General features: G+C 36.5%; 1 protein-coding gene across 1 annotated transcript; it reads left to right on the top strand.

Annotated features, from left to right (window-relative positions):
- The first annotated feature begins 2,421 nt into the window (after positions 1-2,421).
- Positions 2,422-7,480, top strand: LOC118762875. The gene is made up of 2 exons (XM_036501772.1): positions 2,422-2,512; positions 6,928-7,480. The coding sequence occupies exons 1-2, from the start codon at positions 2,500-2,502 to the stop codon at positions 7,263-7,265; spliced, it is 351 nt and encodes a 116-aa protein (XP_036357665.1). The 5' UTR covers positions 2,422-2,499; the 3' UTR covers positions 7,266-7,480.
- The last annotated feature ends 8,697 nt before the right edge of the window (positions 7,481-16,177 follow it).

Here is a 16,177-nt window from a genome sequence, read left to right as displayed (position 1 = left end):
ACAATTAAGGATAAAATCTAATAAGAAATCTTAACAAGAAATTATCAGGTAGTTAGTGTGAAAACCTCATAAGAGAAAAAATCTGAAAATTTTTTCACTTGGGTATGTCGGTTTTGTTATTTTTATATGTTTTGAATATGTTTCACTGATGAACAAAATACGTAGATAATACGTTAATTGCGAAATCACAGGTGATCTGGAACTAAATTCTGTTTTTAAATGTCTTGCTTCGAGAGCTGCATTCGGTACGATCCGTTTATTTTTGGTAGTAATGACTTTGAAAGTCCCTCCTAGCGTACACTTTGGTCTCTTATATGTAAGTATACATTTTTCTAAATCTTGCATGACTGTATTTCTGTCTATCAGCCTTTTCACGCTTATTCTTTCATTCCGCTATTCGTTCTTTCGTTTCCCCTCTCTCATATTTCTTTGCCTTCTCTTCTTACTCACTTCCCCTCCATTTTTCATTTCACTGTGTCCTTGACATTTTTTCTCGCCCCTCCTTAGTTCTTCTGTCCCTCTGCCTCTATCTCTCTCTTCTCTTCCCATGTGACAGGCGTTCGGCCAAGCTTGATCTTTCTTGGTCTTGCCATTGTCCGTGCAAAATCGATATTCTTCCCTGTGCCTGTGAAATCTTGTATCCCTGCCATAAGGCTTCATTTCCACACAGGCCAGCTTAATTTAATTCGTCCTTAGTCGAAAGATACCTGTTGTTATGTCCAGTTCTTATTTTTATTGTATTTGTGTAACATTGTCCGTTTTTTTCCCGTCCTTGTTTTTGTATACATTCGCTGCTTTCTTCCAAGAAATCTAATGCTCTTAGCTTAGTTTTACCTTGGGGCTGGCCAGATTGGAGCAATTGCGAAGATAATCTGTTACTCAACTGAAGAAAGTGAAGTTTGTTTCCTAATAAAAATGGAATTCTGTAATGTTCACGCCTCTCTCGGAAGACATTACCAATATTTACTCGTAGCTAAAATCCAAACATAAACAAGCGCAGGAGTGGCTGTGTGGTAAGTAGCTTGCTAACCAACCTCATGGTTCCGGGTTCAGTCCCACTGCGTGGCATCTTGGGCAAGTGTCTTCTATAGCCCCGGGCCGACCAGTGCCTTGTGAGTGGATTTGGTAGACGGAAACTGAAAGAAGCCTGTCGTATATATGTATATATATATATATATATAAGTGTGTGTGTATATGTTTGTGTGTCTGTGTTTGTCCCCCTAGCATTGCTTGACAACCGATGCTGGTGTGTTTACGTCCCCGTCACTTAGCGGTTCGGCAAAAGAGACCGATAGAATAAGTACTGGGCTTACAAAGAATAAGTCCCGGGGTTGATTTGCTCGACTAAAGGCGGTGCTCCAGTATGGCCGCAGTCAAATGACTGAAACAAGTAAAAGAGTAAAAGAGTAAAGAGTAAGCTTTCATTCCTTCAAGCTCTATCAATCTATTTGTTATTATAGATCGCATCTCATCCAACAGCATTTTTTTTACTTGTTTCAATCATGTGACTGTGGCCATGCTAGAGCACCGACTTTAGTCGAGCAAATCGACCCCAGGACTTATTCTTTGTAAGCCTAGTACATATTCTATTATTCTCTTTTGCCGAACCGCTAAGTTACAGGGACGTAAACACACCAGCATTGGTTGTCAAGCGATGTTGGGGGGGGGGACAAACGCAGACACACAAACATATACACATACACACATATATATATACATATATACGACGGGCTTCTTTCAGTTTCCGTTTACCAAATCCACTCACAAGGCTTTGGTCGGCCCGAAGCTATAGTAGAAGACACTTGCCCAAGGTGCCACGCAGTGGGACTGAACCCGGAACCATGTGGTTGGCAAACAAGCAACTTACCACACAGCCACTCCTATGCCTATAATTTATTGTGTGTAATTTATTATCTGCAAAATGCTAAACATAAGCAGATCAAAAGCTATCGATATATTGCGAAGTTGACATAAAATTGTTTTGTTCATCAAGCGTATAAATACAGGTGACTCGTTTCTAGAGGTGTATTTGCAAAGATCGTTGGATAGATGCGGCCACTGATTGAAAAACTAACGAAGCTGAAAGTGAAACGGATAACTTTGAAATCAAAGTATCTTGAAGAGAAGGAAATGACAATATAAGGCCACAAGTTTGAGAACTTGTTTTAAAAATGCTGAATAACCTGCCGACAGCTTCAAGAATTGGAGAGAAATAAAGTTCTAGTTGAGCAACTATATTTATAAGAGTGGAACAAATCTAGAGATAAGTTTAAAAGCTTATCTTTCGAAGTCAATGCAAATAGAAATCAACTGTGAAATATCCTAAGTTATTCTTGAATTGTCAGAACAAAGAGAATAGAAATAAATAAAAGAAAGCCTGTTTATCGAAACGAGAAAAGCGTGACATTAAATGCAGACGACATTGTTTCCAGTGAGACACGTCTGCTTATTCATTTTATCGGCTGAAAGTGAAGTTTATTTAACAACTCTGAAACAGTCATGAACCTTAAAGGTAAGTGAATTAATGATATTAGGAATGAAAAAGGCGGCGAGCTGGCAGCAGAAACGTTAGCACGCAGGGCGAAATGCTTAGCGGTATTTCGTCTGCCACTTCGTTCTGAGTTCAAATTCCGCCGAGGTCGACTTTGCCTTTCATCTTTTCGGGGTCGATAAATTAAGTACCAGTTACGCACTGGGGTCGACGTAATCGATTTAATCCGTTTGTCTGTCCTTGTTTGTCCTCTCTGTGTTTAGCCCCTTGTGGGTAGTAAAGAAATAGGTATTTCGTCTGCCTTTACATTCTGAGTTCAAATTCCGCCGAGGTCGACTTTGCCTTTCATCCTTTCGGGGTCGATTAAATAAGTACCAGTTATGCACTGGGGTCGATGTAATTGACTTAAACCCTTTGTTTGTCCTCTCTGTGTTTAGCCCCTTGTGGGCAATAAAGAAATATATATTAGGAATGAAAAGATAGATAATAACTAAAATTGTTTTTATAATTCTGTATCACAAAATATTGTAGCTGCTTTGTGCTTTCATTACATTAGGTTTACCGTTATCATTCCCGTTTCCACTGAGAATGGAAAGGACGGGAGGTGAATTTGCATAAACAGTGGATCGACTGACATTATTAGTATTCAGTTACGAAACCTTACGTTTTGATTTCATATCTTACCGTTTCACCTTCGTCTGTCTGTCTCCTAAGTGGAGAAAGAGGACAGTGAATGAAGGAATCAGTGAATCTAGCCCCGATTCGGCTTTCCCTTTCATATTTAACGAAAATTCCCAATAACGATCGTGTAATATCCGAGAGGTGAATCTAATCGATTATATAATTTTGCTTTAGAAAATTCCTGCATTTCTACCCATGAAAAAAAAAACGTTATTGTTTTTAGATAATGAGTAATATTTAAGTCTGTAGTAGTTATGATTCCTAGCTTTCACCCAATCGGTCCGGGTTCGATTCCCGGCATGATAACGCCGCTATTTTTAGGTGCAGGCGTGCCTGCGCAGTTAAAAGTTTGTTTACCAACGACAAGGTTCCGGATTCAGTCCCACTTCGTCGCACCTTGGACAGGTGCGCATTCTACAAGGGCTCTGAGTCGATCCAACCCTTGTGAAAGGATTTGGTTGACAAAAACTGAAAGAAACCCGTCAGATAAAATATATATGTATGTATGTATGTATGTATGTATGTATGTATGTATGTATGTATGTATGTATGTATGTTTGTATGTAAGGTTAATCCAAACGGGAAAACAGAAAAAACAACAACACAAGGAGGTGGAACAATTAAAGTATTATTATTAGGCGCTCAGGAAAAAGGGAAGAAGGAGGGTATGACGTTTCGAGCGGAGCTCTTCGTCGGAAACATAAGAGAAAGAAAGATCCCGAGGCGGGCGAACGGAGGGAAAAAAAAAACGCGACTGGTTTTTACAAAGTAAACATGCTGAAATGTATGTATGTATGTATGTATGTATGTATGTATGTATGTATGTATGTATGTAATGTATGTATGTATGTATGTATGTATGTATGTATGTATGTATGTATGTATGTATGTATGTATGTATGAATGTATGTATGTATGTATGTATGTATGTACGTACGTACGTATGTATGTATGTATGCATGCATGTATGTATGTATGTATGATGTATGTTTTATGTATGTATGTATGTATGTATGTATGTACGTATGTATGTATTATGTATGTATGTTTTATGTATGTATGTATGCATGTATGTACGTATGTACGTATGTATGTATGTTTTATGTATGTATGTTTATGTACGTACGTACGTATGTATGTATGTATGTATGTATGTATGTATGTATGTATGTATGTATGCATGCATGCATGCATGCATGCATGTATGTATGTATGTATGTATGTATGTATGTATGTATGTATGTATGCATGTATGTATGTATTTATGTACGTATGTATGTATGTATGTTTTATGTATGTATGTATTTATCTATCTATCTATCCATCCATCTTTCTTTCTCTCTCTCTATATATATATATGTGTGTGTGTGTGTGTGTGTGTGTGTGTGTGTGTGTGTGTGTGTGTGTGTATACTGAGAGAGAGGAACCTGATGAATGCTTAAATGCGAGAAAGTATACTAGTTCAATGAGAATAGACATTTAATATTTAATTTTCAATATTTCATTTGTTCAATAAGACAATCAATACTTCATTTCATTTCTTTCTTGCTATATATTCTATGTTCAATATTCTATATTAATATTACAAGAATATAATTAAAACATAAAAAACAGACAGAGTTGGAATTCCTTTGAGTAATATATACCGTAAATCCTCGAGTATAATCAGCATTTTCCCCCAAAAATTTAAAGGTCAAAATCCCTAGTGTGTACTATATACGAGGTTAAAAATGAAAATTATTTTCTAAGCAATGTCCGAGTCTCTATTTGCTGTCCGGCAATGTTTATTCAGACGCATTTTGTGACGTCGGGCGCGAAAATACCTTAAGCTAAGCCTAAAAGCAATGAAGTCATAAAAGAAGCATGCATAACTTGCAGTAAGTAACATTTATTAAGATAAAAGTATTCAGAACATAGAATAACATGTAACAAAAACAATTAGCAAACATATTTACATTCCCATATGACCTAAGTTAGAGAAGGGGTGCATATTATACACAAGGTTTAGGTTTTTCAGAGGTACAGCTCCCTAAAAAGCCCCCGCGTATTATTCTCAAGGGCGGACTATAATCGAGGATTTACGGTACATATATATCATCATCATCATCATCATCATCGTTTAACGTCCGTTTTCCGTGCTAGCATGGGTTGGATGGTTTGACTGGGGTCTGGTAAGGCTCCAGTTTGATCTGGCAATGTTTCTACAGCTTGATGCCCTTCCTAATGTTGACCTCTCTGTGAGTGTAGTGGGTGCTTTTTACGTGCCACCGGCACAGGTGCCAGACGAGGCTGGCAGCAGCCACGATCGGTTGGTGCTTTTTACGTGCCACCGGCACAGAAGCCAGTCAAGGCGGCGCTGGCAACGGCCATGTTCGGATGGTGCTTTTTACGTGCCACCGGCACAGGTATCACAACTACAATTTCCATTTGATATTTATTTTCATGTACAATAATGAATATTTCCAAATTAAGTTATACAAACCCAACTGAATAAAATTCCCTGCTGATACTTACTTATATATATATATATATATATATATATATATATATATATGCAAACATGTATGTATGTACAGTCAAAATGCTGGCCCTAGATATACTCAGTGTAGAAAACACGTAGCTGTGCTCAATGATTTGAACTTACTCTTCGAATTATTTATTTCATACTTATCACATATTTCCGTATTTGCATGTATAGATACACACACGCACACACATACACATATAGACAGGTAGATAGATAGATAGATAGATAGATAGATAGATAGATAGATAGATAGATAGATAGATAGATAGATAGATAGATAGATAGATAGATAGGGATGGATGGATACGTAGACAGATAGATAGATAGATATGTTTCTTTATTAGCCACATAGGGCTGCACACAGATAGAACAAATTACAAGGTAGAGCTTTTCTTTTGAAGGTTTAAAAAAAGAAAAAAAAAAAAAAGGAAGGGGGAGTTTCGATCAAAAGGGATCGTAAAAGGAGGGAAAGAGGACAAAAAAAAGGGGGGTTTAAAAAAAAGGGGGAGAGGAAAAAAAAAAAAGATAGATAGATAGATAGATAGATAGATAGATAGATAGATAGATAGATAGATAGACAGACAGATAGGCAGACACAGATAGAATAGATAGATAGATATGTTTCTTTATTAGCCACACAGGGCTGCACACAGACGGGACAAATTACAAGGTAGAGCTTTTCTTTTGGGGATAAAAAAAGGGGGGTTGGTTTTCGATCAATAGGGATCATTATCACAGAAATGTCAATATAAAGTGTAAAGGGGAAGACCGGTGAGGTTTACCCGCGGAAAGAAAAGCCTACGGAAAAAACCACGGTAACCTCGGTCAATGAAGTCACATGTTACATTTTTTTTTTACAAATAAGTAACTCTCTGTATTAAATTTTTACTGTTCATAGGATCATACTCAAGGTGGCTTCGTCATTCATACGTGCCATCCTTGCTACATTCACCCATCTTTTTTTAAAACGATAATAGATAGATAGATAGATAGATAGATAGATAGATAGATAGATAGACAGACAGATAGATAGGTAGGTAGATAGATACATAGACAGGTAGATAGGTAGATACATAGATAGATAGGTAAATAGGTAGATAGATAGATATACAGATAGATCCACATGTATGTGTGCGTGTTTCGATGTATGGGTGTATTGGTGTGGATATGTATGCGCGCGCGCATATGTATGTATGTATGTATACTGGTATACTTGTATATTTTTCAGGAATGGAAACACCAATTCAATATCCTTTGATTCTCATATTGCCGCTAGCCTTGACTCTCGTATTTTCCATGACTCCATTAACTGGAGAATCAACATGTGACGAAGTCATTTTCAAGGAAATCAGTAAATCAAAATGCTTAATTGATCAGATGAAGATTCTTGTAAACACATCTTCTACTGAAGAATGTGCACTTCGGTGTGTTTTGCACCTGAAGTGCCAATATTTTAGCTACTGTAATGGTTCATGTTATATGCACCGATTGCTTTACGACAAAGAAATTAAAGATTATGATTGTAACTGTTCATCGTATATTTTGCTCTCTGATACGCGTAAGTAAATCATAATTTTCTTGTCTTCTGCTTTTGTAAATTTTAGCATCATTGACCCTATGTCAGTCAAGGTCACCAGCCCCAATACACGCTCTCACATACACATGCACGCACACCTTCATTTTGGGATCACCACTACTTTATTATCTCCCCTTCTTCCTAGCTCTCCTATCTGACCACCTCTGTCCAGCCAGCTGCCATGATCGACCACTAGCCACTAAAGCTTTTTATTTTATTCTCTCTGTTTATTTTCTCGTGTTCCTTTCTGCTGAAGAGCGTAGGCTCAAAACGTAAAAGACTTTCTCACTTTCCTGAGCGTTAAACTAATACACCTGTTTGTTGTTTATACACTTATCTTCGTCTTTTGCTTTGTTTTTTTTTTTTTGCAAATTCCAAATATATATATAATAATAATAATAATGAAATTATTGTATACAGTGCTCAGATGCACCACAACTTGTCAAAAGTGCGTATAAAGTACATGCAGTAATGTAGAAATGTTTGGAAAGCGAACAATGTATGAGTCAGATACATGCTTGCGTGTGTATGGAGGGGAGAAAATCAGGTGTAGTGTTGGCGATTCTCAGGAAATGGAAGTTTTGAAGGATGCAGTGCTCCGACAACTAACAACTGATGCCGGAAGTTTGTTCCATGCTTCAGCAACTCTTAGCATGAAAAAATGTTTACGAAAGTCATGGGAGATGTGCTGTTTTCTGACTTTGTAAACATGTCCACTGAGATGTAAACAGTAGTAATACAGAAATGTAGCATATAATTGCCAACCAAGTGTGGTGTCCCATACAGGACAGTGCTACTGACGTTTATAGCCCCAGGAAAACTGTAAGGCTAAGGATGGGTGCAATGACCTCCCCTTGTAAATACTAATCAGACACAGAATGTGTGCCGTTAACCAGCTGGAATCTCAAATGTATTGATGCTCACAATGGGTGCAAAAGAAAGTGAATGTTTTACGGCACTTTTAGATAATCAGATTAGAAATGTGTAGTGGCACAAGCAGTCAGCACCATATTGGATGAGATCTCACGGCAGCCATTTCCATCTCCGAGACTGGAGCGAGATCTCACCTGCATCCATTTGCCAAGCGCAAGATCACAACAAGGCTCGCGAAGGTAAACTGTATATAAGGGCAAAACAGATTGAGATTCTTCCTCTCTTTTGCTGCCTCTTAGCAGCAGCGCTTGCTGAACACACTTCACTGGCGGGGCCTGTCTGTATGTTGTACCTCTAGAGGTAATGTGCCCGCACTAACGGAGCTACTACACAACGCACACAGCTAAAAATGGTTGCTGAGAGCAGCACACTTCCCCTATCCTGTGAAACTTGTAAATGAACCAGTTGTAAATAGCATTTGCACTTGAAGTCTTCTCTCTTCGCCTGCCGGAGCCTGAACTATCCGAAGAACAAAAAGAGATAATGGAAGAAGACGATATTCTCCTGATATCATAAACCTTGGAAGGGCATCCAGCTGTAGAAACTCTGCCAGATCAGATTGGAGTCTGGTTCACCAGACTTCAGTCAAATCATCCAACCCATGCTAGCATGGAAAGCGGACATTAAATGATGATGATGATGATCCCTAAAAGATATTTTTTACCCGTTTGTCACACACATTCATGTAACCCTTTCCTGCCGTTTAAGGGTTAACATCTTGTTTATACGCTTATATCTAAATTAATGATTACTATTTAATGCTGATACAGGTACAAAATGGCAGAAAGTATTTGAGATGAACGAAAACTCATTCAAAAGAAGTCCTATTTATTTATACTGGGACAAGTTGCCTATTGAAAAGGTAAGGAATTTTCGAAATTTCAAAATTATTTCATTTAATAAATAGTCTACATATTTGTCAATCCGCTATCTTTTGGAGTATGGAGGCACGTGGCTTAGTGGTTAAGGTGTCCGCATCATGATCGTAAGATTGTGGTTTCGAATCCTGGACTGGGCAACGCGTTGTGTTCTTGAGCAAAACACTACATTTCACGTTGCTCTAGTCCACTCAGCTGGCAAAAGTGAGTAACGCTGCAATGGACTGGCATCCCGTCCAGCTGGGGAACACATACGCCGTAGTAACTGGGAAATCAGGCCCATGGGCCTGGCTAGGCTTTAAAAGGTTGCATTTATTTGCGGAGGTTATGGCAGCGGACTCACAGTTTCGATTCCCAGACAGGGCGTTGTGAGTGTTTATTGAGTGAAAACACCTAAAGCTCCACGAGGCTCCGGCAGGGGGGGTGGCAACCCCTGTTGTACTCTTTCGTCGCAACTTTCTCTCACACATTCTTCCTGTTTTATTGAGTAATGCTGCGGGATCTTTTCCTTTTGAACGGCAGACAATTTCTAGTTAACTAAACACTTTAAAACTTTGTATACTGGTAGAATGTGTCAAAATAAAACATTTTTTCTCTTGGCTTTCTTGAGAAAATTGTAATTTGTTTGTTTAACGTAGTTTAATTTTTCGAATTTTAATTTGAGCTAAAATCATTTGCTGCGTCTAAAACTGAGACAACATCCTGTAACTAACCCTAAACCTCCCCGCTAACCCTAATCCTAAACTTAATTTTTTTTTCTTAATTGTTAAATTAATTTAATTGTTACGCGTGTAAAAAAAACTAAAGCAATGGAATTAAATTAATTTAACAATTAATAAAAAAAAGAATTAGGGTTAAGGTTAGGGGGAGGTTTAGGGTTAGTTACAGAATGTTGTCTCAGTTTTAGACGCATAAAATGATTTTAGTTGAATGGAGGTATTCGATTGGTTAAAATTGCCGAAATGCTCGGATTTTCAGACGAAATATCTTACAAACTATAGAATTTCTCAATAAAACCAAGAGAAAGTGATGTTTTATAAACACATTCTACCAGTATACGAAGTTTAAAAGTGTTTAGTTAACTAGAAATTGTGTTGACATCTGCTGTTCAAAAGGAAAAGATCCATGCTGCGATGGACTGGCATCCCGTCCAGCTTGGGGGAACACATACGCCATTGAAACCGGGAAACCGGGTCCATGAGCCTGGCTAGGCTTTAAAAAGGGTGCATTTATTATTTTTATTTTTTCTGTCAATATTGCAATGGCGTATGTCGTTAGTGCTCTTGCTACTCAACATTTTGTTCTCGAAGTTTAACCTTTAGTGACAAACCGAATCCAGTTTTGATACCCTGACTTATTTTCATACACGAAATGTGTATAATTAGATTATCCATTGAGTTCTATCTTTTATAAAATGGTAGAGCATGATTTAAGGGATATGACTGAAACAAGTTCAAGAGAAGTTTGGGGAGCAATGAAAGAGCAGCTCAAATTAGAACGACGAAGAATAAATATTCCGAAGCGGAATAACAAGAAGTTTGTAAAATATCACCGCTTGAAAATTGATGTTGGCTTGTTTACTACCCGCAACTAAACCCTTCAAAGTGGTGCCCCAGCATGGCCACAGTTCAATGACTGAAACATGTAGAAGATAAAAAATAAAATAATAAACACTAAGCTTGAGACTTGGGGGAAACGTTTGATAGCATTTAATAATTTTAAAATCAGTTCCGTAAGTTTCACAATACTGTGTGTGACATATTTCTTTTAAATGAAAATGGTGAGTGTATATATATATATATATATAGGAAAATTAAATTCCGCAAATATACCAACCAATTACAGAGAAATATGAGAGAAAAAATTAAGGAGATTAACGACTCGAATAAGATCTTCGTTAATTCTGATAAGACAAGGAACTTATATGCACTTGATAAGGACGTTTATAAGCGCCTGATTTCGAATAGTGTCACAGACACATACAAAAAAGACAACACGAATATATACAGAGAGGTGAACTTAGAAGCAAGAGGAATAGCTAACGATCTTAAGATTAGCGATAGGATTGAATATCTTTCACCACGACCAGCTTTTATTACTCTGAAAGACCATAAAGCCAATTTTAGTAGAAACCCCAAATGTAGATTGATAAATCCGGCTAAAACTGAGATAGGAATTATTAGCAAAAATATTTTGGACCGTATTTTAGTTAAGTTAGATAGTAAAGTAGACTTGAGAATTTGGAAGAATAGATTAGTCTCTAAGCATTTTAAGCAGGGTCATAAATTCTATAGGATATTTAATAGAAGAACCCTGAAGGTTAGCTATTCTTGTTGCAGAAATTTCGCCTCTTACATTAGCCAACATAATAGGAAGCTAATTGAGATTAGACATGGTGCCGAGCCCATTAAGAAATGCAATTACAAAAACGAAAGCTCCTGTCCGTTAGAAGGGAAATGTCTAGTGAAAGGAGTAGTTTATAGAGCCAAGGTGCAAGTGGAAGGCTCATCGGAATACAAGACATACACAGGGGCTTCAGAAAATTCATTTAAAACAAGATTTTATTCTCATAAAAATTCATTTAAATACCCAGAGAATAGGAAGAGGACCAGCCTAGCAAAATATGTCTGGGAACTAAAAGAAAAGGAAACCCCACCTTTCAACGTGACATGGAGCATTCTGGACAGGGCGGCACCATACAAGCATGGAGCATACAAAAATAATTTCAAGTGCAAACTTTGCCTATTAGAGAAAATGTACATCTTATTCAAAGACAATAATTCTTTGAATCAAAGAAGTGAGCTAATGAACTTATGTAGGCACGCGGCTAAATTTAAAATGTCGAATATAAATATACCATATGGATAGAGTATATATTTTGTATTTTTGATTTTTGAAATTTTGATTTTGACTCTTGAACTGTGAGCGCTACGATGGATTTTGTTTTTGTTTCAAACTATGCGGATTTTAATCCGTATAGCAAAGTCTTATGTTTCTACATATACATTAGGAAAAACCTTCGACTTTGTTTATTTCATGTTATTGTATTGTATAGGATTACCGTGATTATTTATAAATGATCAAAATAGGGTGTTATATTTTATTTTATATGTCTTTCGTATATATTTTTATTAGTGCACCCACCTTTTTAAAAAAAACAATGTTTTTTTAAAAAAAAAGCAATGTTGTCAAAAATTAGAATTTTTATATAAGTATGTGTATAGCCATGGATATGTATTTGTAAGCATGCGTATCTGTGTATGTGTAAGTGAACGTATGTTTGTGCTTAAGCACACATATACACGACTGTATGTATATGTATCCATTCGAACTTGTGTATCTGTATACTTGTCTCCATATATGTCAATAATGCCGTTACACAGCTTGTATACATAATTTTTTCTTATTTCGTTTTTTCCCCCACCCCTCCTTCGTTCCTTTTTCTCTCTCTTCCTTTCTTTCGTCCCCCCTTACTCAGTATATGAGAATCGCTACATAGATGTTTTTAACTTGCGTGCGAGATGGTTTGCGTGAATATATGTACGCATGCATTTATGTATATATTTAGATTTATATTTATACGTCTGTATATGTATGGTGTTTGCACGCATCCTTCTGTGTATGTTGATATATATATGTACATTTTAATATAAATATGTATTGCAGTGTAATATTTATAACAGGTTTAATTTCTATGCATTAATTTATACTTTCTTCATTAACGTCAATATGTATTTTATTCAATGTAAGGTTTTTTCCTCGGATTTTATAATTTTTATAAGTTTTTATATATATATACATATATTTTTGACCTTTTTGTTTATCGCTCGAAGATTGACCGTTTTTTCTAAAGGGCCAATCAAGCAAGTCCATTTCTTTTTAAAGGTGTAGCGTTTGTAAGAGTCTAGATTGAATTGATATATCGGTTCCATTCTAGCAAAAACTGTCTGATGAACGGCAACGAGAAACTCAGAGTAACAGATTTTGTTGAATTTTCTGCTGCTTAAAATAAAGTATATATATATATATATATATATATATCACCATGATCACTATGACTGACCAGGCTATCAGATGTTGCTACACATCGCTGGTCACAATGCGCTTTGCATTGTTTTAGCCTTCAAATGATGCCACCCCACTGGTTAAGTGAGCAGGCCAAGTTGTGGCGAAAGTTGTGGCGAAAGAGTACAGCAGGGATCGCCACCACCCCCTGCTGAGGCCTCGTGGAGCTTTAGGTGTTTTCGCTCAATGAACACTCACAACGCCCGGTCTGGGAATCGAAACCACGATCCTACGACCGCGAGTCCTCTGTCCTAACTACAGAGCCATTGTGCCTCCACATATATATATATATATATTAAAATACTTGTTTAAACCTGCGTTAACTCCATTTTTTATTCATATTATTCAAAATATTCAACGTAAACACGAAGTTTCAACCTTTATAAACAAGGAGTTACAACATCTTTACTTGTGAGATTTTTGCTGCCCTGGTAACTATTTATTTATTTTTCCGTGTTAACAAGGTAAAAATACACTCATCTATATATATATATATATATATATATATATATATATATATATATATATCTATACAATATGTTACATTACTCGGTAGTCAAGATAAAACTCTGAGTTTCAGATGCCGAAGTGGAAATCCACAATACCATCTCTTCGGTTATCTGGCTATTTGAAAACGTTATGAAAAAATACCGTTAAAAATGAAGGGAAATTACTCTGTTATAACTCTGCTTTGCCTGCGTACTTATACATCGCTCGCATTTTTCGTCATAAAAATTATATAAAAATACATAAAAATATATAAAAATATATAAAAATATATAAAATCTTCTTGGGACATAACACAGAAAGCATGATCTATCCGTTTTCTTTAGGGGACCAAAAACGTAACAGAAATTTAGTCACATGTGGGCATGATCCGAAAAGCTCTGTCCTTGTATTTAGACATGTGGTAGGGTCTAAGCTGCTTTTCCAGATAAGCCATCTCTCCATGTCGCATAAACCGCGAGCAAAATAAATGAGCAAAATAAATGAGCAAAATAAATGAGCAAAATAAAGTTTCGTAAGTCTTTTAACAATTTCCAACATAAATTGAAAAAAGATATTGATCATATAAAAAGCTCCAAGAAAAAAGCACTTTTTTCGGATAAAACCAAGAACTTATACCTGGTAGATAACAGCAAATACACACAACTCTTACACAACAGCATCATTAATAATTATACTAAGGCTAGGGCACAGACATATAACGAAATTAATAAAGAAGCTAGCGTCATCGCCGCTAAACTTAAATTAGATAAAAAAATAGAAACCCTCCCCCAAAAAGAGGCCTTTATTACTATTAAAGACCACAAAGAAAACTTCCTTTCCAACCCTAAATGTAGGCTTATCAACCCAGCCAAGTCAGAACTAGGGATTATTAGCAAAGAAATTTTAGATAAAATAAATACGAAAATTAAGACCGATACTAGGCTAGTGCAATGGTCCAATAGTATAGAAGTCGTAGACTGGTTTAAAGCTATTAAGAATAAGAAAAAAGCGAGGTTTACACAATTCGATATTGTTGATTTTTATGCCTCTATCTCTAAAGAACTGCTAGATAAAGCCCTAATCTTCGCTAGTGACTTCATAGAAATTAGTACCAATGATAAGGATATAATCTTCCATGCTAGAAAGACATTACTTTTCAGTGAGAATGCAAAGTGGGTAAAAAACACCGACACGGAGGGCGCTTTCGATGTGAGCATGGGTTCATATGATGGGGCAGGCATCTGTGATCTAATTGGACTCTTTCTCCTAGATACCTTCGGTAAGACATTCCCTAACGTACATTTCGCCATCTACAAAGATGATGCCCTCGCCTTAACAGCTAATACAAATGGACCAGCACAAGATCGTTTTAGGAAGGATATTATCCAGTTAATGAAACACTTCGGACTTAGTATAACTATAGACACTAACCTGACGGTTGTCAATTTCTTAGACGTTTCCTTAGATCTTAATAATAATATTTATAAGCCTTATAGGAAGCCCAATGATAGACTAAGTTATATTAATGTAGGTTCATGCCATCCCCCTATAGTATTCAAAAATTTAGTTAAAAATATTAGTAAGAGGATTCTAGCCTCTCATCTAATGAGGACATCTTCAATAGCGTTGCCCCAGTTTATAATAAAGCTTTAAAAGATAGTGGTTTTAGCGAAAAAATAAAATATACACCTATCACCAGCCCAACAATAAGGAAAAGGAATAATAGAAATAGGAAGGTCATCTGGTTTACGCCCCCTTACTCACCCGAGGTGGCCTTCAATATAGGTAAATATTTCCTAGCACTGATAGATAGACATTTTCCAGTTAACCATGCTTATAGGAAACTCTTTAATAGACACAATTTAAAAATTAGTTTTAGTTCAACTACCAATTTTAAAACATAATCAATCATAACATACAAAAAACACAAGAAGAAAACAGCTGTTCATGCAGGAATAAAGAATTGTGCCCGCTAAATGGAGCTTGCATGTCCAAGACCATCATATATGAAGCTACCGTAAACTCTATAACCACTAAAGACACCGTTTCGACGAAGAAATACGTGGGCCTGACAGAGGGTAATTTCAAGGCCAGGTTCAATAACCACACTTTGAGCTTTAGGCACTGGAACAAAAGAAAAGCGACACAATTATCCAATCATATTTGGTCTTTAAGAGATAAAGGTGTCGATTATAACATACAATGGAAGATTTTGGCCAGATGTAAGCCCTATACTAACGGCAGCGGAAGGTGCGGTTTATGCGACATGGAGAGATGGCTTATCTGGAAAAGCAGCTTAGACCCTACCACATGTCTAAATACAAGGACAGAGCTTTTCGGATCATGCCCACATGTGACTAAATTTCTGTTACGTTTTTGGTCCCCTAAAGAAAACGGATAGATCATGCTTTCTGTGTTATGTCCCAAGAAGATTTTATATATTTTTATATATTTTTATATATTTTTATGTATTTTTATATAATTTTTATGACGAAAAATGCGAGCGATGTATAAGTACGCAGGCAAAGCAGAGTTAT

The sequence above is a fragment of the Octopus sinensis genome, linkage group LG4, assembly GCF_006345805.1.
Source record: "Octopus sinensis linkage group LG4, ASM634580v1, whole genome shotgun sequence".
In the NCBI taxonomy this organism is placed as follows: Eukaryota; Metazoa; Mollusca; class Cephalopoda; order Octopoda; family Octopodidae; genus Octopus; species Octopus sinensis.
This window is presented reverse-complemented; position numbering and strand designations above follow the sequence as displayed.